At 62.4% G+C, this 25364-nt stretch overlaps 5 protein-coding genes across 5 annotated transcripts; 3 read left to right on the top strand and 2 right to left on the bottom strand.

Moving 5' to 3' along the window:
• Nucleotides 1-37: 37 nt before the first annotated feature.
• CHLRE_02g145350v5 (uncharacterized protein) lies at nt 38-7204 on the top strand. The gene is made up of 16 exons (XM_043060298.1): nt 38-484; nt 729-823; nt 1057-1241; nt 1559-1632; nt 1771-1835; nt 2093-2330; nt 2673-2877; nt 3240-3365; nt 3557-3756; nt 3946-4079; nt 4396-4611; nt 4728-4841; nt 5061-5259; nt 5440-5902; nt 6073-6190; nt 6557-7204. The coding sequence occupies exons 1-16, from the start codon at nt 355-357 to the stop codon at nt 6857-6859; spliced, it is 2865 nt and encodes a 954-aa protein (XP_042927733.1). The 5' UTR covers nt 38-354; the 3' UTR covers nt 6860-7204.
• Nucleotides 7205-8432: 1228 nt separating this feature from the next.
• CHLRE_02g145300v5 (uncharacterized protein) lies at nt 8433-13377 on the bottom strand. Its single transcript, XM_043060297.1, has 7 exons — nt 13127-13377; nt 12765-12836; nt 10808-10944; nt 10523-10581; nt 10081-10133; nt 9798-9863; nt 8433-9513 (listed from the first exon to the last, which is right to left on the bottom strand). The coding sequence occupies exons 1-7, from the start codon at nt 13163-13165 to the stop codon at nt 9412-9414; spliced, it is 528 nt and encodes a 175-aa protein (XP_042927734.1). The 5' UTR covers nt 13166-13377; the 3' UTR covers nt 8433-9411.
• A 94-nt stretch (nt 13378-13471) lies between these two features.
• CHLRE_02g145250v5 (ribosomal protein S27) lies at nt 13472-15707 on the bottom strand. The gene is made up of 3 exons (XM_001694826.2): nt 15464-15707; nt 15213-15295; nt 13472-14951 (listed from the first exon to the last, which is right to left on the bottom strand). Exons 1-3 carry the CDS (start codon nt 15599-15601, stop codon nt 14912-14914), a joined length of 261 nt encoding a protein of 86 aa, XP_001694878.1. The 5' UTR covers nt 15602-15707; the 3' UTR covers nt 13472-14911.
• Nucleotides 15708-15827: 120 nt separating this feature from the next.
• On the top strand, nt 15828-19499 carry CHLRE_02g145231v5 (uncharacterized protein). Its single transcript, XM_001694946.2, has 6 exons — nt 15828-15980; nt 16149-16537; nt 16802-16895; nt 17230-17406; nt 18211-18300; nt 18700-19499. Exons 1-6 carry the CDS (start codon nt 15954-15956, stop codon nt 19012-19014), a joined length of 1092 nt encoding a protein of 363 aa, XP_001694998.1. The 5' UTR covers nt 15828-15953; the 3' UTR covers nt 19015-19499.
• A 378-nt stretch (nt 19500-19877) lies between these two features.
• On the top strand, nt 19878-25202 carry CHLRE_02g145200v5 (uncharacterized protein). Its single transcript, XM_043060296.1, has 10 exons — nt 19878-20323; nt 20593-20668; nt 20891-21097; nt 21291-21621; nt 21899-21980; nt 22112-22267; nt 22703-22912; nt 23093-23802; nt 24177-24288; nt 24603-25202. Exons 1-10 carry the CDS (start codon nt 19979-19981, stop codon nt 24648-24650), a joined length of 2277 nt encoding a protein of 758 aa, XP_042927735.1. The 5' UTR covers nt 19878-19978; the 3' UTR covers nt 24651-25202.
• Nucleotides 25203-25364: the final 162 nt, after the last annotated feature.

Genomic DNA, 25364 nt, shown 5'->3' on the forward strand with positions numbered 1-25364 from the left:
AGCCAATAGCCGAACTGGAACTCATTTATTTGTGCCTCAGACAGAGCCGGTTGGTCCACGGGCACTATATCGCGACGCATTGATATCGCTTATATAACTTGTTCTCAGTCGCACTGCTCGCAACAGCGTTCAGCCGGGGCGCACGCTTACGCAGTCTGCCCGCAGAAGCAAGTCCGACTCACGAAGAGGCCAACTTAACAATTCTGTTCGGGTTGACACCAACTCTTCAACCCATGGCTGCGCAATTTCCGCACAACGCTGGCACGCCCAAAAAACCAACCGCAGCAACTTGACGACCTCCAGCGTAGTTTAGTGACAAGGACCCTACGGTGGTCACCAACGCGGTGAAGCTTTATGTTACCACTGGTAGTCTTAGCTGCGGCTGTCATATGCTTCAAGTCTGGGCAAGCGCTGCTCCCCTGCGAGCGGAGCGGCTTGTGCTCCATCGGAAAGACAGCCCCATACGTGGGAAATGTTGACTCAAGTACGTTGCATTGAAATCTTTAACGACGCGAGCTGGGCACGTTACAGGAAACGAATGGACATGGCCATTGGAAGTTGCTGCGCAGCGGCAGTGCCGATATAAGTTGCTGCCTTGACCCTGCCTACTGTGTGCCTGGAGCTCATGCATCGTGCAACCTTGAGGCGGGCGGCACTGAGCCGAAGTTGTCCTGCCGGCCCCCACGCAACCCTGGGTACCGCTCGCCTCTCCTTGCTCGCTCCTGCAGGCACGGGCCTGCACGCCGCGCTGGAGGCCCGCAGCTACCGGCGCGAAGTCATCCTCATGGCGACAGACAGCGAGCAGCTACTGCCCGTACGCCAGGTGCGTAGGAGGCGCCGCTTGCAGCTTGCCGGGCCCGCCCAATGCACGGTTTGAGTCACGCCACGCGGCAATAGAACATGGCAACTAGGGCCCAGGAGTACCACCGCGCCGCCTCGGTGGTCGTGCTGGGGGGCCTGGAGCGGGGTCTCCGCGCCGCTCGTGCCCGTACCACAACAGTCACACGCTCTCTCACTCACCCTGTACACCTTTGCGCTCGCCACGTCAACCGCCAGGCCGTGCACAACCTGCTGCGGCTGGGTCTGGAGCATGTGCTGCTCATGAGCGCCAGCGGCCCCGACTGCGTGCGCGTGGCGGGCGCCGTGCCCAGCGCCGGTTGCGTCTGGCTGGACTTCGAGCTGCCTGTGTTTGGGGCAGACAGCGCAGCGGTGCCGATCGCCGCGCCCATGTGGCACAACAGGTGCGGTTTGGCGCGGCGTGGCGGATGGCCGGATGGGGGATGGGGTGCATGGGGGATGGGCTGGAGCTGTGGAGGGTGGAGGGTGTGGCGCGAGTGGAGGGAGCGTGCGGCCTTGTGGGCAGAAGCACATTGGTGGCGTGTCACAGTGAGTCAGGTCATGCATTCCGCGGCTGACACGACAAGGGCGGTGCCTTGAAGCGGTGCAGTGCGGCAGTGCCACTTCGCTACTGATGGTGCCGGTCTGCGACATCCCTGTGGCACACGCGCCATGTGCACTCCTTACGACTCAGTGTGAGACCCTCAACGCACGGCTGCAGGTACCGCCTAGCCTGCCGCGCGGTACGCTTGCGGTACAACACGTTCATCGTGGACACCGACACCATCTTCTTCGGTGGGTGCCGTCTTATGGTGTGTGGACACCGCGTCAGGGATGCTTGCTTGGGGGCGCCCCCAGAGGCATGACTGCACAGTGCTTTGATGCGGCATGAGGGTGACGCGGCGCGTGCCCCAAACTCGCCCACCCGCTCAGATGATCCCTACGTGTATTTCAAGAGCCCACCTTTTGCCGACTTCACCATCATCAACCAGCCAGAGGTGTGTATGTGTGCGTGCATGTGTTGGGACAGCACAAGGTGTGTTAACGAGCACAAGGAAAACGTTGCACACAAGGTGTGTGTATGTATGCGTGTGTGCGTGTAGCACGCATGCGGGGCCTGGCGCGCACCAGCCACGACCACAACCCCGCATCGCCCAGCCCACTACAAGCCACCGTTCTCCAAATCCTACGCTCACGCTTTCGCCGAGCCGCATCACCAACTCGTGGGCACCGGCCTTACGGCACATGCATGCAGGTGTTGTACAACCAGGACGACTATGTGAATGAGGTGCGCCCCAACGGCGGCGTGTTGTATATCCAGAACGCGGCGCCCGACGGCCCCGCGGCCTGGTTGCTATCTGAGGTGACGGACCGGCTGCTGCGCTGGATCGAGGACGGCTTCAACACCACCCGCCACACGCACGACGTGCTGACCTGGTGCAACTACATGGACCAAGACGGACTGCGGGACGCGATCAGCAGTGTCATGATGGGTGAGTGCGCGTGTGTGTGTATCAGTATGTGTGTGTGTGTGTGTGTGTGTGTGTCGAGTGCGCGTGTGTGCTCATCTCTTTGACCCTATGCCACATCTGCCCTGCTGCTCTTGCAACACCATTCGCCGCCACAACATGCATGGGGAGTCGCGCCCAATGGTGCGCCTGCTCACTGGGATATTACGGTAGTCAATGCTTCACCTGCTCGCTCGCACTCCTCTCACGTGCACACAAACACACACACACACACACTGTCTTTGCGCAACGTTTTCCTTGTGCTCTTTAACACACACACACACACACACACACATACACACTTACACTTTGAACCCCCCCGAGCAGGCCGCATCTTCTTTGCCTCCGCCATGCGCGACTGCCGCGTGCCTGAGTGGGTGCAGCAGCACGGCCCCGAGTACGACGACATCAACTTCGCCATCCTGCGCCACATGGGCGAGGGCCCGGGCGAGGCCTTCGTCAAGTCAGAGCATGTGCAGTTGCCACCCGTCATGCAGCCGGCGGCGGGCGGCGAGCAGCAAGTTCTCATCAGGTGCGTATGTGTGTCTGTGTGTGTGTTAAAGAGCAGAAGGAAAACATTACGCGTAGGACAGTGTGTTTGTGTGTGTGTTAATTGCTGATATGCAGCCGTGCAGCAGGTACCGGCAGTGTGGACTGCCAGGGTGTGCCACTGTGATTGGTCAGGGTCCTGGGATGTGGATGTGGGTCCCGGCCTCATGCCGCGCAGGGTGCCTGTGGCCGATAGCTGAGATGAGACGCCCCTGCCCTTGAAGACTGCAGCAGCCTCCGCCTCCGGCCACTGACCGGCTCCATCTACCTGTTCCCTACCCACGTTTGAGGCATGTACACACCAGTAATCACACGCCATTACACACATGTGCGCCACACACATAGGCACTTTGCCATGCGGCAGCCCGCCTACGAGCCATGGAATGCCAGCTACGGCCCCTACCTGTACCCGCGGCGCCGCGGCGTGCTGTCGAAGCAGTGGCTGAGTCAGCTCACGGAGGACTGCGGCGGGTGCGTGTCTCCCTGCGTGCGCGTGGGGCGGGGGTCACGTGCCCGCAGTCAACGGACTGGTCCCAACAGCGGGCGGCTCTGGCACCCCAAGAGCCGTCGCCACTGTTTGAGCGAGCAAGAAGGGTATCAGACAGCCAGTTTCCCGCCGGAGCGCCCTCTTGTTGAACTCCCACACACGTGCCGCTGTGCAGGTGCGCGCTGTGGCCGGACCCAGAGGACCCCTCGCCAGCCGTGGTGGCAGCGGCCCGCGCCACGCCGCCCGAGCGCTACCTGCTGGCTCCGCCCTTCCTGCTGGGCAACTGGTTCTCACGCGGCCGCTTCGGCCACTGGAACCGGGCGCTCAGTCCGCAGGGGCCGCAACAGGTCGTCGGGCACCTGCACTACATCCCAGGTGCGGTGCGATGCCCTGTGCGGTGCTAGCTGCTGGTCATGGTCCGGCAGCAGACCTACCCCATTGCTGTCGCTTCAGGAGTGGCCTTGCTTGCGGTCTATGCTATCTACGCCAATCACCAGACCGGCGTTTACTGAATGTGCCTGTGGATACACGACTGACTGCCATACTGTCATCGCGATGCTGCAGACACCGACACGATCGTGAGCAAGAGTGTGGCACGCATGGCTGCGGGGCAGTTTGACTGGCTGCTGGCTGCCGCGACGCCCGCGGCAGGGCCGGGCTTGGGCGGCGGCGGCAGCAACCTGTACCTGCTGATGCGGGTGAGGCAGGTGGCCGCCGTGTTGGATGCGGGTGGCGTGTGTGCATGCTTACTTTTTTGCATGGCTCCCACCGTGCACCCCACGCGTGCACCCGCTCGGGCGTGATAGGGGCCCAGCTGCAGCTTTTGGCGGTACGTGCGGCATGCGACACTTGCACGCCCGCATGCACCAACCTTCCGCTCTCCACTCTGCATTGGGTTTGATTCAGTTTGGGCTGGTATCTACAATCCACCACCCACCTCCCTCGGCTTCGCAAACGCGCGCGCCCCTTCACCATACCCTCCCATCCATGCCCGTGACCCTTGCCGCCGTGCAGGGCAGTCGCACCACCAGCATGGCGCCCTCCCTAGCCACCAGCTATGCCGCGGGCGGCGGGGCACTGGGCGGCGGCGGCGGCTCGTGCGGCGGCGGCGGCGGCGCTCTGCAGGCGGGCTCGCCGCACTTGGTGGCCTACCACCCGCAGCTGCTCGCGGACCTGGCGGCGGCAGGCAGCTGGAGGGACTACAGCGCCCTGTTGGTGGCACTGGCCACGGTGCGTGTGTGGGCATGTGTGTGTCTACGTGTGAACACAAGCTGTGGCACAAGCTGTGGTACGAGCAGACCATGTACTTCATGCCGCACACTCCATGTACCGTATTTGCTGGACAGGCTGCGGAGGCGATGGGCCGAGTGCCGGTGTGGCCTGACATGCCGTGCTCCGCCGGCTGGATTGCGGACCGCGGGCCGGAGCACGCGTCCATGCTGCCTCTAGACATTCGCACGGTGCGCCGCGGGGCCCGCCTGCTCAACTGATCATTCTGCACGCGTGGCGGTGCAGTCCCGGATCTGCGACTGGGAAGTTGGGGCCATTGTCGCTGCCAGTATATGTCGGCGGTTTCGGCGGCGCCATGCTGCATGTTGCCTAGCCGCCTGATGCAAACACGCAACTTCTGTACTGATGCCGCACCGTGCCTCATGCCGCTGGTATCCCCCCCCCCGTAGGAGTGGGTGCCGTACGGGCGGCGGCGCAACCGGCTGATGTGCTGCTGGCATATGCTGCTGCACGAGGCGTGTGTGGCGGGCGGGCGCGGCATGCTCAGTCTGGAGTTTGCGCACTGGATGGCGGGCGCGCGGCTGCAGTACCCCGTGGAGCCCGGCGCGCACAACACAGTGGGCACACTGGCACCGGGAACAGCGGCTGGTGAGTGAATAGGTTTCGTGCTCACCCTTCGTCCGTGATGATGAGACTGTGGGAAGCGGGCTAGCAAGCAGGCATGCAGATGCCTCTAGAAAGTACGTGATACGCTTGCGCTTGCGATTGGACCACGGCCTCACCGCGCGCTGCTCCTGCTGCCGGATGTGGTCCCATCCCAACCAACAGGTTCCCAGCAGCATGCGGGCGGCGGCGGCTCCAGCAGTTACTCAGTCGCTGCCGGCCGCACCGCCTCGGACGCCGCGAAGGGCCAGCAGGGCAGACCGGTGCCGCTGCCGTCGGGCATTTCGGCATCCGCGGCCGCGGCAATGTCCCGCGAGCTGTCCTGGTGGGGCCAGCAGCAGGCGGCAAGCGAGGGAGCCGCATTGGCAGCAGCCACATCAGAGACAGAGACAGCAGCTGAACCAACAGAGGATGCGCCGTCAAGCGGCGGAGCGGATGAGGCACGAGGCCTTGCCGGCGTCAGCACTGGCGTCAGCATGGGTGATGGCAGTAGCAGTGGGAGCGGTAGCACCATGGATGACGTCGGACGTGCAATGGGGGCGCAGTGGCGCAAGCGCTTCCAGGTCTACAGCGTGGCGCGAGAGGAGGTGATGCTCGCATGGGGCATCCGCGCAACATTCGCACACAGGTGCGGTGCTCCCAGCGGCATAAGACTGCTGGGCTGATGTCGTGAAACCGCGTGCCCGCAAACGTCAACACGGTGATGGGGCAATCCTATGGCTGTACGCCTGTCAAACACCAGCAACTTCGCGCACATCTTACAAACGTCTTCGTCCCCCCCCCCCCACACACACACAGGGTTCTGTACCTGCGGTACCCCATTAACGTCACGTTTGCGCCGGGCACCGACGCGGCTTGGGCACTGTCCAACACGCTGAACGAGTGCCGCGCCACCAACCCGGCGGCCATCGAGGAGGTGGGTCAGCCGACCGTGGCGCGGTCGTGTTGCGCGTGCGTGGCATTCGTGTTGCAAACGCGCAGAGGGTGCGCTGTGGTGGGGCGGGAGGCTTCAGTTATGGGGCAATTACAGTTACAGGGTCCCGTGGAGGTATCCTAGCTACGCGGGACTATGACGTCCCTATGCGCTGTTGCAGCGCTGACGTATTCAGCTATGCCTCTTGGGTATTGACTCTGGGGGTTTGGGGCGGCATCAGGAGACTACCAGCGCTGAGCACGCATGACTCGCAGTCCGTCACCGCACCATGAGCACTAGCTACACGGCGCAGCACACCCGGTCACCCGCCCCGTCTCGTGGTGTGTCTTCCCCTTGACCAACCCGCAGTCGATTGCGAACAAGCCGCACTACAACACGACGCCCACCGACCTGTGGGTGGACTACGTGCCGGCAGCCATTGGTGGCCCTGGGGGCGCCATCCGCCCGTCGGCCGCCATACCCGGGTACAACGTGCCGGAGCACCACGTCGAGTCTGCGTCAAGCAGCGGTGGCAGTAGCAGCGGTGCTACGGACAGTAGCCATGAAAGCGGCAGCGGCAATGCCAAAGATATGCGAATAGCTTCAGGGGAAACTGTCCAGCAGCAACCGGTGGTGCCTATCCCGGTGGAGAGGCGACGTCGTCATCGGTAGATTGAACTTTGCTTGTCCCCCATGAAGGATTGAGACCGGCGAAGTTGCTGTGCATGGTCTGCGCTTAGTCTGTAGAAATGTACATAGATAAGCCCACGAATGTGTGCATTCATAACTCAAAAGACGCCTTTCCTATGTCACGACATGGACCCGGAGCCCCGGTCCTTTGCCAGATGTGTCGCTGCTGTGTTTGGTGACCTGGCGCCGGTCCCGAGGTCTCGCTATGAAAGCCTGTGCTGCTTGGTGGTCGGTGCACTTCAGCACCTGACCGACACCTGCTGGCAGTATGTTGTCCATTCCATGCAGCCAATGCTGCTTCGTGTAACACTGTAACCAGCTGTACCGCACGATGTTGAGTGCAGGTAAGCAGTCTGTCGAAATCAGTTCAGAGCAGCCCCACAGCCTCAAGCACCCAGCCACCTCCGCCTTCGTTCTGCCTGCTGTCTCTCACGCCTAACAATTCGTCCACTCGCTAGCCTGTGAGCTACACGGACTGCTAGTACCCCGTATCTTCCATCTGCTCCGTAGGAACTTGCGCAATTCGGCCGAAGGTGGAGAAACATGTTGGGGACCTTGTACGGAGCGTAGGCGTTTGGGGTGCGGATTTGAAGGAACCGTAGACTGTTTCGGCGGGTTAGGGGGCTCGCCCCGTAGGAACATGTCATGATGGGTGACAGGGTGAGTGCGCGTGTGTGTATCAGAGTGTGTGTGTATCAGTGTGTGTGTGTGTGTGTGTGTGTGTGTGTGTGTTAAAGAGCACAAGGAAAACGTTGCGCAAAGACAGTGTATGCGATGCAGCAAAGCGACGGTTGTGTGTGTGTGTGTGTGTGTGTGTGTGTGTGTGTGTGTGTGTGTGTGTGTGTGTGTGTGTGCTCACCCGGCTGTGGAACAGTCTGGTAAGTAGGGGATGGGCCACTGTGTTCATCTGCTGTGGATGGTGTTGACTGTTGAGGACCACCGAAGGTTTGGGTCAGGGGCAGGGCAGGCTGGGGCCCAGGCAGGTTGCGGCGGGTTCACGGGTTGTGACAAGGGCAGGTTTGGGACAGGCTGCTTGGGGACAAGGGCAGGGGCAGGTCGGGGCAGGGCCAGGCAGGTACGGGGCAGGTTGGGAGCAGGCTAGGACAGGTGATGGGTGCCGTGCCGCGACACCAACGCTGCAGCCATCCGCCTCATAACCGCCCGCCAGGAGGTGGGACTGCCGCGGCGGGCGGCCCCCACGCGCCGCAACCCTGGCGGTGGAAGACGAGGAGGCGCACGGCAGGGCGGTGGCGGTGACGGCGGTGACGCTGCTGGCGATGCGGGTGGCGGGGGAGGTGGAAGAGGAAGCAGGCGCGCGCCCGGTGCAGCGCTGCGAGCGGCGGCAGCAGAGGTGCTGCCGCCGGCGCTGCCGCCGGCGCTACCGCTGCAGCTGCTGTGCAGCAGGGCGGCGGTCACAGAGTTCGCATCGGGCGAAGGCAGTCAGGTTGCTGGATGGTGGTCGCTCCGTGCGGGTGTGGCGCACTGGCGCGGCGCCTGGACGAGGCGGGCGGGGGGGGCGCTGACGCCCCCGGTAAAACCTGTGACCATGAGAAGATGAAAAGGCCGCGGACATGTACAAGATCTGGGACTCTGGGTGCTGACACGGAAATGTGTCACAACCACCTGCGAACCGTGTCATCATCCAGTAGCCGTGCCAGAGCGCAGGCAGTGCAGGAGTTCATGCCCCACACTCCACAGTCCCAGGCACCCAGTCACCTCCGCCTTCTGCCTGCCATCCCTTATGCCTGACAGGCTAACAGTCCGCCACTCCGCCAGCCGCTGAGCTACACTGGGTCACTGGCTTCACCTTTGGGCCGCTCGAAGCCCCGCAACCACGGGGACAATACCGCCCGTTTGCAGCTGCGTCACTCACAGCAAGTGCAGCTTGATCGTGCTAGGCAGTCCCCCATCAGCACACGCCAGGCTCCTGTGCTCTAAATGATGCCATCATGCGCCGGCGGTGCTTGAGACTGCTCCGGCACTGAAGAACAGCTGAAATTTTGCTGTACAGAGTACTGAAACACGCACGTGCCACCGCCACATTCCAATTACCAAGGCTGTTCCCAATATCCTAATGCCCATCTTATGCCTGCATACATCACTCCACCTCCTCATCCATTATGGCACTTCGGGGTTTGTTCACCTTTAATATTTCCACCTGCTCTTCACTCAATCCAAGGGTGGCCTGGCGAGACTCGGTCCCACCCCCTCGGTTTGGCGCCGAGACACAACCTAGAGCAAAAGTCTGCTAATATTTGCGACTTAATCCGCGCCATTACTGCATTCCCAGCAGATCGAACAGTTGTCGACCACTAGCACACACCTGCTTGTGAGCGCCGCGCACATAGCAATATTCCGCCGGCCCTAGCCGCACGCCCCCTAGCCCGCCCCTCCTGGCTTGCGAGGCCTGCGTCTTAGCACCTCACGTTTCTTCACCAGGACAGTGGAAGATACGCACCCCGCACCTAGGCAGAGATTCACTGCATACGATACCACTGTAGCTGCATGTTTTGCACGGACGGGCCTTGCTAGCGCTAGTAGTAGCAGATGGTGTAGGTCAGCCGCCGCCCGGTCTCCATTTGAAACTGGCCCACCACCTCGTCCACACAGTCCTCCCACTCGCCGCCCTGCTCCAACTGCACGGCATGGGGTCGCCAGCAGGTGCAAAGGCACGAGGCATGAGGCGGGACATGCTTAGCGCCTGGCTCACGGCTTGCTTTTGGGGATGCGTGGCATCCTGCGGGGCAGCCCGTTTGGTGGAAGGCGGCGCCATAGCTGCCGGGCCCAGCAGGAGGGAAGAGCTCTATGCTGTCGAATCCATAGGGCCATTGACTTAGCCCGCCCGCCCGCCCCTCCACCCACTTACCCACCGTGGCCCCACAGGGCCCCGCCCGCACACGCGCCTGCATACCCAACCCACCATCTGACACAGCTTGAGGGTCAGCGGCGCCGCGTTCGCGGCCTCCTCGTGACTGTCCTTGACGTCCTGTGTACGGCGCAAGTCGGCGACGGAGGTGGCGCGGACACATGGTCATTACATAGCCACAGATACCGCCGGATACACGGTCAGTACACAGCCACAGCCGCTCTGCTGCGGCCAATCGGACAAGCGGATACCCACACCATGTGCCGAATGATGCCGACAACAATCGCCTGGCAACCGGCTGCACGGTTTCCCAGCTCTGGGCGGAACCCGCGCTCACCAGGTTACAAACCAGCAGCGGCTGTAGTGTCACCTGAGATCGCTGGTTCATGTCTGCGCACGGGGAATGAGAGGGTTTAGCCATCCATGCAAGACGGCACAGGAGGGGAGGATGGTCGTACTCGAGCATGCCAGTTGGCGGCACTCGAGCATGTCAGACGGAAGACGTGGTAGGGTTCCGTGCATACTAGGCTAGGTGAACGTGATGATGTACAGGCGAGTGGGGTAGGTAACACAAGCAAACGAATCCTTGTTGTTGGGATTGGGGCCGGCCTGCACGCCTCAGCCCAACCGCAGCCGTGCCCGGCGGCTCAGCCACCCTGCAGCCCCAGCAAAATCCTCAACCGCGCCAGCTCCAAGGTTGGATCCAATGGATCCATTGTCAACAGACACCAGTAATGCCGCCCGGATTGTGGGGATGACGCGTCCGCGCCACCGCTCACCCTCAATGACCTGCTCCATCACTCGCTCCTCAAACGTCACGACGACGTCGAAATGGTCCCTGCATTAGATCGACCAGCGCCAGGCCACAGTGTTCAGGCAAACAGTACATTGCCCCCGCTTCCCAAGCTCCCGGCCCCTACAGCCCCACATCCATCTCATCGCACACCTCCCGCCAGCAACCCTGCTTCTCGGCTCCCTCTGTTGCCTTGGCATCGGCAAACACGCACCCACCCGCACCCGCACCCACAGCGGCACCCGCATACCCCTCGACCCAAGGTGCGAACCTGTTGTCCTGGAACCTCTCCGGCGCGGTCTTGACGCCCATGTTGCGGCGCAGCATGGTCAGCAGCCCGTTGCGCGCGTACAGCTCCGGGTCCTTTGACTCCAGGTCGTCATGGATGACCTTGTAGGGAGTGCCGAACTGTGAGGACACGTGGAGATGCGCAGTTGCGGAGGCGCAGGGGCAGCAGCAGCGATGGTAGCGAGTCAGACGTGCTTGGTTGTGGTTGTGTGTGTGTGTATGTGTATGTGTATGTGCGTGTGTGTGACTACGGTTTCCACGGTTATTCTGCCAGATCACGTGAATCGTGTATCTGGTATAACCAACGACAGGGCTCTCAATCGAGGGCTGCCGTGACCTGGCGTTTCCCCGGCAGAGCGCAAACAGCTCTGGAGTCCACAGGGCAACGCACTCCGACCCTTCCCCGCGCCAGTAATCCTTGCGAAATTAACTACCGGTGTAACAACCTCAGACCCAGCGGGCGAGCTACCTCTTAAAGACCAGGCGGGCAGAAGACAAAAAACAGCAAACATAACAAAACCCGCAGCACGCGACAGCACGCGACAGCACGCGAAAAGCACGACCACAGTGGCTGCGGGGCTGAGTCCTACGACCCCGCAGCCTGCACGACCTCAACCGCAACCTAACCAGCTCTCGACGCCAAGGCAGACAATGCCTAAGGGCAGCCACAAACGCGTCTGGCCACTAGGCCGGTCCAGGCCGTAAGGCCCGGGGTGTTGCAGCACCCAATACATCCTCTCAGGCATAAAACCCCGCAAACCTGGCCCTGCTCCCACGGGCGTAAAACAAAAAAAACCTTCGCCTGCCCACTAAGCTCCCCCGCTGACCCTCTCGTATGCCACTGCTTCAGTGGCTCATGTTAGTGCTCACGCGCTTCTCCTAAGGGCTGATCCCTTTCAAGCCTCCAGCTCCATAGCTTGCGGCATCGCGCACAGCATTTCACCGTTCACCACCGCCAGGATGGGGTGAGTGGCGTCAACACCATCCCAGCCCTTTTGGGGCACGCCGAGCTGCGCGAACTGCATCAGCCGCGACCAGAAGTCCGCGACTGCGCGAGCGCACGCAAGCTCGACGGGGTTGACGCCTGGCTGCGGCGGCGTCAGCTGTGTGGGCGGGATCTCGTCAAGATCGGGTTCCGCCTCCGCTGCACCTGCCACCGCAGCCTCGGGAGCTGCTGCCGCCGCCGTCTGAATTCCCAGGGCCGCTGCGGCGCGCGTCATCCCGCGCAGCCGCACCCGGCCATGTTCTGTGGCGGCCAGCGCCGCCATCACCACCACGTCCCAAACACACTGCTGAAAACCCGGCGGCGCCTGGACCAGCCACAGCTGGGCTTGGCTGATGGGAGACGGACCGGGGTTGTGTGCGTTGATCTGCGCCACCACGGCCTTCGCCACCGCGCAATCCCAGAAGTGGTGCTGCCGTGGCGTGGGCGCGGCGGCGGCGTGTGCCTCCGCCGCGGCGCCCCCATGGCCGTGCTGCCCACAGCCGCATGGCTCACGGCGAGCCAACGGCATATGCGAGTTTCCCGGCTGTGTGTGTGTGTGTGTGTGTGTGTGTGTGTATGTGTGTGTGTGTGTGTTAAACAAAGAATCAAACGGAACAATTCCGCCATACACGTGTGTGTGTGTGTGTGTGTGTGTGTGTGTGTGTGTGTGTGTGTGTGTGTGTGTGTGTGTGTGTGTGTGTGTGTGTGTGTGTGTGTGTGTGTGTGTGTTTGGGGCGGCTCGTACGGGGCGATGCTCCATAGGAGCGAAAAACATTTTAGGTCAGCCCCGCCCAACCCCACCCCAGTCTTCCCCTCGCGCCCAGACGTGCAGTCTGAGGCAGCTCATTTGGGGGTGCAGCCGCAGCGCCCGCGCCGCGTCAGGCCGTGGGGGCCGTGTGCCGAAGCCCGGCGCAGCCCCCTCGAGCCCCGCCGCCCCCCGGGCCGGTCGTCATACCTTGTACACGTTGGGTTCCTTCTGGCTGGGCCCCGGCAGCTTCACGTGCGCGCCCACGCCGTACGAGCTGACCTGTATTGCAAGGCCGTCGGGCGGGAGGGGCGTGAGGGAATGGTTTGGTCCTGCGGGCTCGCGCGCGGCCCGGGCGGCTCGTGAGGTTACCCTGCCTTAAGCAAGCTTGCACGCCCCTTGACATGCGCCTCCAGCAACATCCCTAAGCCCCCATAACACGGTCGTAATGTGCGGTCTGTTTCTTGGGGCCGCCGTGCCAAACACACACCAGCCCCGCACTGACCTCCGCCCGGACCTAAGATGCATGCCCCAGGCTACATAATACAAGCTTATGCACCCGGTGCGCTTACGTGCATGCCATGCTTCTTTAGCATAGCGTGGGACTCCATGGAGCGATTGTTATTCGCCGCGCACACCATAGCAAAGTGCATACGCCGCTGCGTCATTTGTATGTTGTATTTATTTTGCTGAACTACCCTAGACGAGACGTCGGAAGCATTCTAGCATTCTACCAGGCATTTGAACCTTGCTGCGCAGCTTACAGCGTACCATTGTGTTCAAGATAGTCACTCATGATTTTAGCTGGGTATCTGGTGTGAGGATGCAGCTAGTACTAAAGCTAGGTGACTGTGACACGGTTTGCAATGCGGCGGGCGTCCCGATGCGTCTTCGTCTGACCCTGGCATGAATGTCTATAGGTGGTAGTCTGGGGAATGCGGGTCCTGCACTTACCCAATTCATTGCCTGGTGTGGGTGGTGCGGATTACTGATGGCACGCTCAGGGCGACTGCGCCATGGAGGCCGGAGCAGGCCGGAGCACCCCTGGCCTGGGAGCACCCCACGGCAGGGTAACCATTGCAGGGTCCCAATTTGATTTGTTCCAGTGCCCCCGGCGCCCAGAATTCAGTGTGGCGAAGCGGATATGTAATGGCAGGGAGCCAGGGACAGGACTTCCTGAGTTCCGGCATAGTAGTTCACTGGCACCTGGGGCCACGTCCGGCCCCCCTGGGCCGCTCGACTTCCTGATGGCTGATGCGTTAAGTGCAGGGGAGGCTGACAGGGTGCATAAACAGGAGCATCTGTGAAACTGTTGGCTAGTAACACGCAAGCTCAAACCCAACATCACATGCAAGCTTGCCGGCGAAGAGTGTGAACAGCTGTCGCCCATACCACTTGCCATCGTATCCCACTATCCCCGTATTCTGCGAGTCCGCACCCGAGCTTGCTAATCCTTGGCAAGAAGCTCCGAGCACTCAGCGCAACACTCAGTGCGGCCGCCGCCGCCACCAACACGCGCACATCATACATCACCTGCGGATTCCAGCAGTACCATCAGTGCGACCTTCATTTCTATACCAGCTTGACGCTAACAATGCCACGGTTATCAACTTATCATGCGTCCTTTGCCGCCGCCGCCTGCTCGTCTGCCCCCAGCGCAGGTGCCTGCTCCTCTGCCGCTGCCGCCACCGCCGCCTACTGTCGTGCGGTGACACCGCCGCCACTGCGCACCATCACACGACAATACAATGCCACGGACCCTACATGCTCGTTGCGGTTTCAGAGTACTAATGCAAATCGTCGCAACACAACTACATACACTGAGACCTGCTCAGCACACCAGCACGTTCCAGGTGCGGTTTGGCGACTCCCGTCCCTCAAGGACAAACGTTGCCACTGCGGCTCGATTCGCCCCAGCGCAATGGAGCGCTTGACAAGGAAGGCTCGCCCTCTCGCCCTTGACAAACGTCAAGTGCCATCTCCCATTCGCGCGCCTTCCATCGCCTGCCCTCCTGTTGCCGCTGCTATCAATCAATCATTCCACTCAAAAATATGCTGTCTTAAGAACCGTAACGTATACACATGCTATGCTCGTCAACATAATGCAAGGCAGTGCCGCATAGTATGTGTATGCGGTCAGCCAGGACTTGCACTATCACCATACACGACAGTGTACATATACAGAGCGCGTACGGCGCTATCGTACTCAGCTGGGAAGCCAGTCGGCTCCACGGGAATTGTATACAGATCTCCCTCCAATGCAACGACGCACATGCCCTTCTTGCCTGACTTGCTGCAGCCCCTTCCTCACATGTCCATGCGATGTGGCCAAGGCTGTGGTCTTGCCGTCGCGACATTTACTCGCCCTTGCGCCGGAAGGACGTACCTGGTACCAGCCTGCGCACAGGGAAAGACAGACTGTGTTAAGCGCTACCGCATGCAAGTGCGTATGCTAACAGCCTTCCATTCAAGGCACAGGGTGTTGCTGTTGCCGTGGCCAGCTGGTTCAGAAGCTCGTCCAGCACAGCCGCAGCATCGGTACAGCCTGGGCATCTCCACCACATTTCATTGCAAATAGATTTAGTACGGGCTCCTTGCCCGCCAAACAGAGTGACCTGCCCCACGCCAAGCTATGGCCCCACTGTAGCCTCAACGCACCTGCACTTGCCGCCTGACGGCTGTGCCAGCACGGCCCCGCATGACCCGCATGCAATTACACTTTGCGAATGAGAAAACACAGTCTGTGGTGGGGCGGGGTGTCGGGTTGAACAAGTAAGCTGTCGCGGTTCAGCCGGGCGGGAAGCGAAACCCTTGTTCAGGCCTGGGCCGGGAGGGCTGGCCTGGGCCTGGGTCTGCGCCCGCAACCACCAGCGTGAATGCTGATTGTATGCAGCGTCACGCATCCGCACCTGGATGGTAAAGCAGCCCTGGCACTTGACGTCCATGAAGAATGAGTTTGGGCACTGGACAAGCCGCTTCCTTTTGTGCATGCGCTTCTCCAGCTCTCGGGGAGGGTTGAGCAGGTCGATGTCTTGCTGCAGAGGCATTCTCGCGCTCAAAGAAAGCAGATAACGGACAGAGAGACGATTGTGCCGGAAGAAGGCTTGTCGTTTCGAAATGTGTACGCGAACAAGGCCAGCTGATCTTGTGCCACTATTCGTTCCTCTTCGCTGAAAGGCTTTAACCTGGGTGCCTGGGCTCCGCTTGCATGGGCAGTTCGCGCCAATTGGCAATCACCGCCGAAGCACCACGGCGTTGGAAGCGATGCTCCAACTCATTAGTTAGTTGTGAGCTTAACATTTGCACGAAAGGGTTCACGTTCTCGAATAGTTCTGCTCTCGCGCTGGCCGACTGAATAACTTCTCTCGTGCAGGGGCCGCCGGCCCCGAAGCCTAGAAAATGCAGCACGACGAGGTCATTTGGCAGGCAAGTGGCGCGGTTCGCTTTTAGGCTGCCTTGCTGCGCGAGCCGGCGGCTGGGGCTTGGCTGCTGGAGCGGCCAGAAGCAGTCAGTGACGATGATTTATATGTTGGAGCGACCTGGTGGTAATTAGTTTATGCAGCATGACTGAATCTGGCTGTGCCCGCCTCACAGGTCATCGGTCACTTCAACTGCAGTTATCGCGCTAAGACGCAGACACAGAACTTTTGTAGAAATGAGCACAACGTCACGGGGCTGTGCAATCGCAGCTCCTGTCCGCTCGCGAACAGCCGCTATGCGACCATCAAGGAGGAGAACGGTCGCTGCTACCTTCTCCTGAAGACGATTGAGCGGGCGCACACGCCAAAGAACTTGTGGCAGAAGATTAGGCTGAAGAAGAACTACGCGGCAGCACTTGAGCAGTTGGACCAGCACTTACAGTACTGGCCCAAGTTCCTGGTGCACAAGAACAAGCAGCGCTTCACCAAAATCACGCAGTACCTCATACGCATGCGGAAACTGGAGGTCAAAGCGCGGCCCAAGCTTGTGGGCATCAACCGCAAGTGGGTGGGGGCGCAGCGGATGTGGAGGAGGGCTAGGGCTGCCGTGGGTAATGCGGTTTGGGTATGGTGGTGCAGCCGCTTGGGTGTGATGTGCGGGACGGCAGCCGCCACCGGCCGCATGGAGCAGGCATCTCCGGCGGGACGGGCTGGGGTCCCACATCACCCATGTCCCCAGTGCAGACCCTGCCCACTTCCACGTCTTGCCCCCACCATCCCGCGTGCCGCTGCCCCGACTCTGAAACCTGCCAATGCGCCCTTCTGCAGGCTGGAGAAGGTGGAGCGCAAGCGGGAGGCCAAGGCGGAGACGGCGGCGCAGCTGGAGAAGTCCATCGAGTCGGAGCTGCTGAAGCGGTTGCAGGTGCGTGGGTGCTGGCGTTTTGGGGTGTGAGCAGCGGGCCGGCACACACCTCTTAGCGGGGGTGGGGCATGTTGGCGTGGGGCCGGTCCTCCGGTGCCCGTACCCGCCAACAGGGCGGCGCTGGCTACGGGCAGCGGGGCGTGCATGTGGTGACTGAGGCACTACCGTACAGAGATGCAGAGCTTGATCAGCGCATGAACTTGCTGTCGTGTCCTCGCGCCGCTGCCTGCCTTCGCGTCTCCGCTCACCTACTTGAACTGGTCGCGCCCTGCCTTTGCCCCTGACTGATCCTACCGCCGCCCCGCCTCCGTACGGCACACGTGCCACACCGCAGAGCGGCACGTACGGCGACATCTACAACTTCCCCCTGGCGCAGTACAGCAAGGTGCTGGACAGCCAGGAGGTGAAGCAGGCGGAGGAGGAGCTGGAGGCGGAGGCGGAGGAGGAGCTGGACGCGGAGGAGTTCGTGGCGGGCGACGAGGACGACGAGGAGGAGGACGAGGAGGAGGAGGTGAGGCGCAGGGGATGGGGGTGGGGGGCGCTGCGGCGTCGGTGCGGAGGCTGTGCACAGGCTGGGGATAGGTGCAGCGGGGGTAGGGTGGACCAAGGCGGACCACGAGATGTGCAGCGACGTCAACAGGAGGATATGCGCGGGCGGCTCCTCGCCTCAGGGCGGGGCAGTTGATGGCGGGCCCACTCACCCCAGCCCGCCAGCAGCAGCAGCGCCGCCCGCCAAACCAAGCCACAGCGTTGCGACAATCGTTGGCTGTTGCCTCTCCCTCCAGTGGCCCAGTCAGCACGCATCCGACGTACAGCCAGAACGCGGAACCAATCCGCGCTTATGCGTGTCAAGCATGGAGTGCATGCTTGGGTAAACGGATTACCTAGTTAGTGTCGCTGTCTGTGTATGACATGGAGCAAGGTCACGCATACGGTACTCATCGCTGTCGTGCACTTTCTTCTTTAGTGGGCACGCATAAGTATGCTTTGGGCGCGGATGCATTTTGCGGGTGGCTCCCTGCTCTTGCAGCAGGGCAGTCCTCGGAGGCTTGTGTGCCAGTGCCGCTAGGGACCGACATGCCACCCGCCACACCAAACCCATAGCGTTGCGACAATCGTTGGCTGTTGCCTCTCCCTCCAGTGGCCCAGTCAGCACGCATCCGACGTACAGCTCAAGCCACGCACCGCACGGCCCACGTGACGTGGCGCCTCCCTTTCCAACCGCGTTGTGTCTCCCACCACCCTCGACGCACGCACACCCTCCCATAGTCCATTCCGCTCCCTCCTCCCTCGTGCCCATTGTGCCGCCCCGCAGGTGGAGTACCTGGATGACGAGGACGTGCAGCTGGATGAGGAGGACATGGAGGACTGGGAGGACGGCGAGGACGACGACGACGATGAGGAGGTGAGGAGGAAAAAGGCGGCGCGCGGGGAGGACGCCGGGGCAGCCGGATGGTAATGCAGGGTCGTGGGGGGTCAGGGACGTTGCCGGGCGTGTAGGAGAAGGGGTGTGTTTGTAAGTGGGTATAAGGGAGCGTGGAAAGGGCAGCCAATGTGGAAGGGTGTTGGGAAACAGCGGTTTGCGTTGGTGTCATTTGGAACCGCTCTAGGATCTCCTGGGATTAGGCGCTGAATGTGGCAAAGTGCAGATCCACTCAGCGACAAGGGAGGAGGCAAGCGGCAACGTTTGTGCGGAAGCCGCCACGTCACTAGCGGCATGCAGGGCCTGAGAAGCGGGCTTGATACAGCATGCCCATATCCACCCATGGCTCTGCTGCAACCTTGCCTCTCACACCTCCCGCAGGGCGATGATGACGACGAGCGGCCCAGCGGCTCGGGCGGCAGCGAGGAGGAGGAGCCGGCCAGCAGCAGTGGCGAGGGCGACGACGAGGAGGACGCGGACGATGTGGAAGGAGGATCGGACCAGGAGCCGTCGCCGTCACGGAAACGGAAAGCGGCTCCCCCGCGCGGGCCCCAGCGACCAGCGGCAGCGGCGGGCAGGGGCAAGGGCGCAGCGGCGGCGGCGGCAGGAAAGCGGGCAGCGCCGCCGCAGAAGCGGCGGCGACAGGTGGAAATTGAGTATGAGGAGGAGCGGGAACCGGTGCGGCAGATGCACTAACGCAGCAGCTGTTGCAGGGGCGGCGGGAGCGGCAGGGGGGTGGTGTCGCGGTGGCAGAGGCTGCTGCAGGGAAGAGGCAAACAATGTATAGCTCAGCAAGTAGGGGTGCGTGTGTGTGAATGAGAATACCTGCTGATGATGAGGGCGTGGCCTTCGAGTTGAGGCAGTTAGGTTGTGTTGAGCGTATGAATGCAGAATTGTAGAATCGAGTATAGTACGCATGCGGTAAGCACGCAGGGGGCATCGCGCATATGCACCCCCACGGGGGCAGTGCATGGCATGGACTATGGATTGTGTGTGCGTGCGTGGCGGAAGAAAGCACTGGGCAACTTCTTATTGTGACGCACTTCAAGGATAAGCAGTCTCAAGCTGTGTTGGCACAAAATTCAGGGCAGTCCAAGGAAATTCGAAGCAGGTGTGAGAAGGCGTGCGGCCAGGTGCGACGAAGCGTTCGTCCCTGCGTTGTACCATCGTTCCGGTCTGAGGATGGCGAGTGCCAGCCCCCGTGGAGCCTGCCAGCTTGCACAATCACCGCCTGTCGGGCCTGCGCTCCCAGTAGGTCCCAGTCATGCCTGACATGCCCATGCAGACATGTACACCTGCCAGGCCCGGAGCGTGAGGAATGCGCGTCAGCAAAACATCGACACATCCTGCCAGCTACCGTCGGTACAGTAACAGCGCGCGAACGACGCACCAATGCCTTGTCCCTTCTTGCTACGCATTTATGTGGGCACGGGTGGGAACCACACACATCGGGACTACGCTTTCCTGCCCCTTGCCATGTTCCATCACGGACATGTACACCTGCCAGGCTGCCATCACCTGCCCCTTCCCATTTGGCCATTCGCGCCCCAGTTCCCCATCCGGTCCCCGCGCCCATGACACGGCAACGCAACCTTTTGATCTACGACACCACGAACCGCCTGACATGACCAGATAAGTACAGCATTGCGCGTCGTCAGCGATGTGGGTGGCGCGAAGGCTCGGAGGCAGCCTAGGGGTGTTGCGGGCACCCGTGTCTGTACCTGGCCACTGCCAGTGGCGCTCCTTTAGCAGAATTGATGCCGTCAGGCAGCTTTTGAACGAGCATCGGCGTGTTCCTGCGAGGGCTGGCGGAAATGCCGCATCGACATCGGCGCCCAGTGGCTTGAGCGGCGCGTCAGTGGCGCAGTCGCCAGTAGGGAATAATGCAGATCACGCTAAGGAAGGCGATACGGTCAACACGCTGGTGAAGGAGCTCCTGAGGATATTCACGCGAAAGGTTCCAGGCTCGCTGGTGCCTGACGAGCTGGTGCGGGGCTTTGTCCACGTAAGTGTCAAGCATTCCAACCAAAAATTCGATCCAGTGGGGGCTTTGACTGCGCTAGTGGGGGTTGGGACGCGTGTGCGGGTTTCACACGGCGGAGTGTCCCATGCACGAGTCGCACAGCGTTTTACCGGTAAGGACCACTAAGTAAGGACCGCCCGGATAGCGCGTGACCCCTCGGTGCCAGCGGGGCCTTGCCCCGCGGTATCGGCTGCCGCGTACGAGCCACCTCCCCGCGCCCTTTAACGACTCAAAACCCGCGGTGCCCGCAGGCCTACAAGCAGCTGGGGGGCACGCAGGAGCGATTGGACTTCTTTCGCCTGATCACACGGGAGCTGGGGCTGTCCGGTGAGCGTGGCATCCAGGGTGTTGGGTGGGTGCTGGGTGGGGCACAGGTCCACAGGCGCCTACTAGAACTGCAGCCGTGGCAATGCACGATGAACCCGCTATCTTGAATCAAGCATGAGGCTCGATAGTGGGTGACTGTTAGCCAAGGCTCTACTACCGTATGTATCGCCTCGTGAACCCAAACTGGCGGTGGCGACTCTTTAGGCACACCCATGCATGCAGTGAACGAGGTCAACACGGCGGTGCGATCATGGGACAGCGCCGTGGCACGCGGCGCGGCTTCAATCGCCACCTCGACGCCCTCCCAACCCCAGGCGGCGCCATCGCCGCTGCAGTGGGATGCGGCCTACCGCGCCGCCGACCGCCTCGCGTCCGCCGCCACACCTCTGTACTCGCAGCTGTTTGTGCCAATCAGCCAGGCACCGGATGGTGAGTGGCACGGCAAGAAGGAACAGAGCGCTGGAAGAGGCGTTGTAGCACGTCAGGCAGGGGGTTGCTTTTAGCGGTGTTTACACTGGTGTGACGGGCAATCCCTCGCGCCTGGGCCCAGAATGTTCTTGACGCGGGGCTTGGGGCAGGCACGGAGACAGGCAATTGTGCGGTGCGGCGGCGGCGTGCGCAGGCATGAAGTTCCTTGTGGACATGCGGGCCGACCTGATGGACGTGGTGGCGGCGGCGACAGTGGCCGCACCCGCATCCGCACCTGCAGCTGCACCTAACCCAGAAGCAGAAGCCTCGACCGCCGACGGCAGCAGCACCAGCAGTAGCACCCATCGCGGAGTGGGAACGGCAGTGGCGCCCAGCAGCACAGGCGCTGCGGGGGAAGCGCAGGAGGCAGGTGGGCACACGGCGGGCGCGGTGGCGGCGGCAGTGGGTGCGGCGGCGCCGCCCGCCGCTCTCACGGTGTCACTGGAGGAGTCTGCGCACCTGCGGGCCATGGCCGAGCAGCTCAGGTGAGGTGATGGTGGTGGCGGTGGTGGCGGTGGTGGTGGCGGTGGTGGTGGTGGTGGTGGTGGTGGTGGTGGTGGTGGTGGTGGTGGTGGTGGTGGTGGGGCTGGTGTCAGTGGTGTCAGTGGTGTCAGAGGTATCAGTGGTGATGGTGATGGCGAGTTCGTTGTTGTTACCCCGCGACCGCTGCTTCTGCCGCTGCCGCCTGTTGATACTGATGCCCAGCTACCGACCCGCCGCGCTGCGCCCTCCCCCCCCCCGCACACGCGCACTGCGCTGCAGGCAGCTGCTGGCCGAGTGGTTCAGTGTGGGGCTGCTGCACCTGCAGCACATCTCATGGGAGGAGTCGCCGGCGGCCTTGCTGGTGAGCAGAGCGGCCGTGAGGCGTTTGCCAGAACACGACTTTCGCCCTTCCGTTGCCTTTTCGACAATCCTCCTCCTTTTACTCTGTTCACCACACGCTCGCGGGTGTGCTGTCACACGCCCGACACGCAGGAGCGGGTGATGCGGGCGGAGGCGGTGCATCCGCTGGGCGGCAGCTGGGAAGAGCTGCGGCGGCGGCTGGGCCCGCGGCGGCGCGTGTTCGCGTTCACGCACCCCTGCATGCCGGGAGAGCCGCTGGTGGTGCTGCACACCGCGCTCATGAACCGGGTGAGGGGGGGGTTGCAAATACCAGCCCAAATTAAACCAGACCATGCTAAACTAGCGGAGCGCAGGCAGAGGCGTTAGTTGAAATGCGTAAGTGCGAATGCGAATGCAGACGTTAGTTGCAAGCGATAATACTTATGGGAGGGGACCGCATGAGGAGGCGGTTAGGGTGGCTGCCAAGATGCCGCGTGAGGTGACAGCTGGTGTCGGGGCCGGGGCCGGGACTATGGGGCCGGGACCGGGTATGCATGCAGCGCTTGTGCATGTGCGTTTGAGGCGGGTCTGTGCGACCCAAGGCCGTGTGCGCCTCTGCTATCCCTGTGGCACCACGTGTCTAAAGCGCCCGCATCTGGTTGCGCTGTGCGCTTCAGCCGCTGACCGGCTTCACACACCTCCACCTGTGCGGCCCCTCTGGCCTTGCGCTTTTCCCACGCACAGCCAGCTGCCTGCATTGACGACATCCTGTCGCACCACGACCGCGCCGGTGAGCCGCCGGCCGCCTGTTCCCCCACGCCCGCCGCCGCTTCCTCCTCCGCCGCCTCCGGCCCCACCACTGCCGTGTTCTACTCCATCTCGTCCAGCCAGCCCGGGCTCAAGGGCATCGAGCTGGGCCACTTCCTCATCCAGCGGGTCGCCGAGAGGCTCACGGTGCGTGCGGCGACGCGGCTGCTGGTGTGGGGTGGTGCAGGGACTGGTGCGTGCGGCAAGGCGCAGGAAATGGCGCGCACGTGTGCTTGAGTTGCTAGGATGGTGGGCGGGCCACCCCTACACACGTGCACGTGCCGTGCCCACAACATGTCCACCCACTCCGCACCCTCTGCGCAACAGGCCGAGCATCCCAGCCTGCGGCAGCTGGTGACGCTGTCGCCGCTGCCCAACTTCCGGTCCTGGCTCACGTCGCAGCTGCAGCAGCAGCTGATGCTGCCGCAGGCGGCAGCCGGCAGCGCCAGCAGCGGCGCCAGTCCCCAGCAGCAATCCGAGCAGACGCAACCGCAACCGCTCCTGCTGCCGGCTGAGCAGGTGGCAGTGGTGGGCCTGGCGCGAGCCATGGGCTGGCGGTGCGCAGACCCAAGCCCAGGCAGCCCCGGAGCAACGGCGGTGCCAGTGGCAGTGCCAGGTCCGACGGTGTCGCCGACGGACGCGGCGGCCGCCCTGGCTTGGCTGTTGGACGGCGACCGATGGCTATCCGGCGCCAGTGGCGGCAGCGGCGATCCTGCCGCTTCGGTACCGGCAGCCTTCTCGCCTCCTTACTTGAATGCCCCAAGTGATGCCGCCAACGCCGAGGCCACGGCCGCCGCCGCGCTCTCAGGCCCCTTCGCGCACCCGCCCCAGCCCGAAGCGGCAGTCCAGCCGCCGCCTCCAGCTGCGCCGGGCAAAGCTGTGTGCCCGGGCCCGGACGCCGATGCGGTGCTGCGGCCGGTGCTGATGCGGCTGGCGGCGCGGTACCTGGTGTGTGAGAAGCGGCGGTCCTTTGCGCTGTGCCCCGTGGCCAACTTCCACCTGCGCAATGGGGCGTCGCTGTGGCGCATCAACTGGAGGTGAGGGCAGGGCAGGGCAGGGCAGGGCAGGGCAGGGCAGGGCAGGGCAGGGCAGGGCAGGGCAGGGCAGGGCAGGGCAGGGCAGGGCAGGGCAGGGCAGGGCAGGGCAGGGCAGGGCAGGGCAGGGCAGGGCAGAGGGCAGGCAGGGCAGGGGCGCTGACATGGCGGGTCGGCAGCCAGCCCTACGTGCTGGCCCGCCTTGCTGCCAAATGTGTGAAAGTGCCGTGCAATCACACAGGTCGCTGGCTACTGCCGCAATCATTACGGTCACAGTGCCGCCAACACGTCCCGCCCCAATCCATGGGCTCGAGCATGAACCCGCCCCTTAATTAGTTCATGAATGTAAACCCCGCTCCCCCCCACATGTCGTGCAGGGCTGACACGAGCCATCTGGGCCTGCGCCGCAGCTTGGGCATCATGTGCAACTACCACTACCAGCTGGATAGTGTGTACGACAACAACAGGCGGTACCTGCTGCAGCATGAGGTGGGGAGGTAGGGGGTGGGTGGGAGATGGGGCAGGAAGGCGGGAGGTTAAGGGGGTGGGAGGTGGGGGACGTGCAAGGTGGGTGCGGCGGCGAAGGGCCAAGGTGTGGGTGGGCAGGCGCGGGGTCTGCAGTAGGTGGGCGGCCGCGCAGGTGCAGGTAGAACGGCTGCAGTGCACAAGTACCGCATCGTAGTGTTACTGCATCGCCTGTGAAGCGATGTGAAGCAAGGTGTGAAGCGTTGTTCGAGGCACGCTATGACGCTGACGCCCATGCGGGAGTCCTGTATCTGAACATTGCTGATACTGCCTTGCAGGTGACGACGCACCCGCAAGTGCACGAGCTTCTCAGTCGCCAGCAGTGATGGCGCTTGCGCGGGGTTGGGGGTGGGGTTGGAGGGTTAGGAGGAGGATGTCAGGAAGGGTTGTGCGGATCAAATAGCACAGCAGGTCAAGCCGAAGGTTGCCTCCGTTGTCTTATGACTTTCCTGGACGAGGACCCTTTGAATCGGTATTGGTGTGTATAAGCGCGTGTTGCACTTGCAACGGCAAGGAGGCGATGATTGCAGGACAGGGTGCTGTCAGGGCCGTGCACATTCCCCATGCGTGTGACCAACCCCGCCTCACCTTGCCCAGAGAACCGGAGGTCCGCTGCTCGGACGGCCCCCGGAAGCGCGATTGTAATCATCGCTACCTGCATTAACGCTGAGAGTGGCTACATAGGCCGCCTCGGTTGTAGGTCCTTAACTCACGCCTTAACTTTACGAGCGTGCAAGGACGTGGGGCGGGGGGCTAGGCGTAGGACCATGCTGCTGAGGCTGGTAGGTGTGCGTGTTGAACATCGATAGGGGGTGCGCGGGCACCATATCACCATATGGCGTGGTAACTGCGCTGAGCCCATGTAAGCAGCGGACAGGGGCAATCCTGGGGGACTTCGCCCCCCCTGGATCGCTTCGCTCGGGGGGGGGGGGGCTCAGCCCGGAAAACGACGTGCTGAAGCATATAAGTTCAGTCAAACATATGGATACTGGCCGCTGGGACGTGCCACGTGTAGGGTGATGGGGTGGGAGACGGGAGTT

The sequence above is a fragment of the Chlamydomonas reinhardtii genome, chromosome 2, assembly GCF_000002595.2.
Source record: "Chlamydomonas reinhardtii strain CC-503 cw92 mt+ chromosome 2, whole genome shotgun sequence".
NCBI lineage: Eukaryota > Viridiplantae > Chlorophyta > Chlorophyceae > Chlamydomonadales > Chlamydomonadaceae > Chlamydomonas > Chlamydomonas reinhardtii.

What these genes read in the sequence shown, in the direction of transcription:
- CHLRE_02g145350v5 (XM_043060298.1), top strand. Translation starts at nt 355, where the DNA reads ATGTTACCACTGGTAGTCTTAGCTGCGGCTGTCATATGCTTCAAGTCT. An exon ending in AGCTACTGCCCGTACGCCAG is followed by an intron (nt 824 to 1,056) that starts GTGCGTAGGAGG and finishes GTCAACCGCCAG; the next exon opens with GCCGTGCACAACCTGCTGCG. An exon ending in GCACCTGCACTACATCCCAG is followed by an intron (nt 3,757 to 3,945) that starts GTGCGGTGCGAT and finishes GCGATGCTGCAG; the next exon opens with ACACCGACACGATCGTGAGC.
- CHLRE_02g145300v5 (XM_043060297.1), bottom strand. Translation starts at nt 13,165, where the DNA reads ATGGAGTCCCACGCTATGCTAAAGAAGCATGGCATGCAC. An exon ending in CGCTGCTGGTTTGTAACCTG is followed by an intron (nt 9,864 to 10,080) that starts GTGAGCGCGGGT and finishes CGCCGTACACAG; the next exon opens with GACGTCAAGGACAGTCACGA. An exon ending in CCCTCAAGCTGTGTCAGATG is followed by an intron (nt 9,514 to 9,797) that starts GTGGGTTGGGTA and finishes CATGCCGTGCAG; the next exon opens with TTGGAGCAGGGCGGCGAGTG.
- CHLRE_02g145250v5 (XM_001694826.2), bottom strand. Translation starts at nt 15,601, where the DNA reads ATGCCTCTGCAGCAAGACATCGACCTGCTCAACCCTCCCCGAGAGCTG. An exon ending in AGGGCTGCTTTACCATCCAG is followed by an intron (nt 15,296 to 15,463) that starts GTGCGGATGCGT and finishes GCCCCACCACAG; the next exon opens with ACTGTGTTTTCTCATTCGCA. An exon ending in CCGTCAGGCGGCAAGTGCAG is followed by an intron (nt 14,952 to 15,212) that starts GTGCGTTGAGGC and finishes CCCTGTGCGCAG; the next exon opens with GCTGGTACCAGGTACGTCCT.
- CHLRE_02g145231v5 (XM_001694946.2), top strand. Translation starts at nt 15,954, where the DNA reads ATGCAGCACGACGAGGTCATTTGGCAG. An exon ending in CTTGTGGGCATCAACCGCAA is followed by an intron (nt 16,538 to 16,801) that starts GTGGGTGGGGGC and finishes GCCCTTCTGCAG; the next exon opens with GCTGGAGAAGGTGGAGCGCA. An exon ending in ACGACGACGACGATGAGGAG is followed by an intron (nt 18,301 to 18,699) that starts GTGAGGAGGAAA and finishes CACCTCCCGCAG; the next exon opens with GGCGATGATGACGACGAGCG.
- CHLRE_02g145200v5 (XM_043060296.1), top strand. Translation starts at nt 19,979, where the DNA reads ATGTGGGTGGCGCGAAGGCTCGGAGGCAGCCTAGGGGTGTTGCGGGCA. An exon ending in TGGTGCGGGGCTTTGTCCAC is followed by an intron (nt 20,324 to 20,592) that starts GTAAGTGTCAAG and finishes CGGTGCCCGCAG; the next exon opens with GCCTACAAGCAGCTGGGGGG. An exon ending in ACGGGAGCTGGGGCTGTCCG is followed by an intron (nt 20,669 to 20,890) that starts GTGAGCGTGGCA and finishes CCATGCATGCAG; the next exon opens with TGAACGAGGTCAACACGGCG.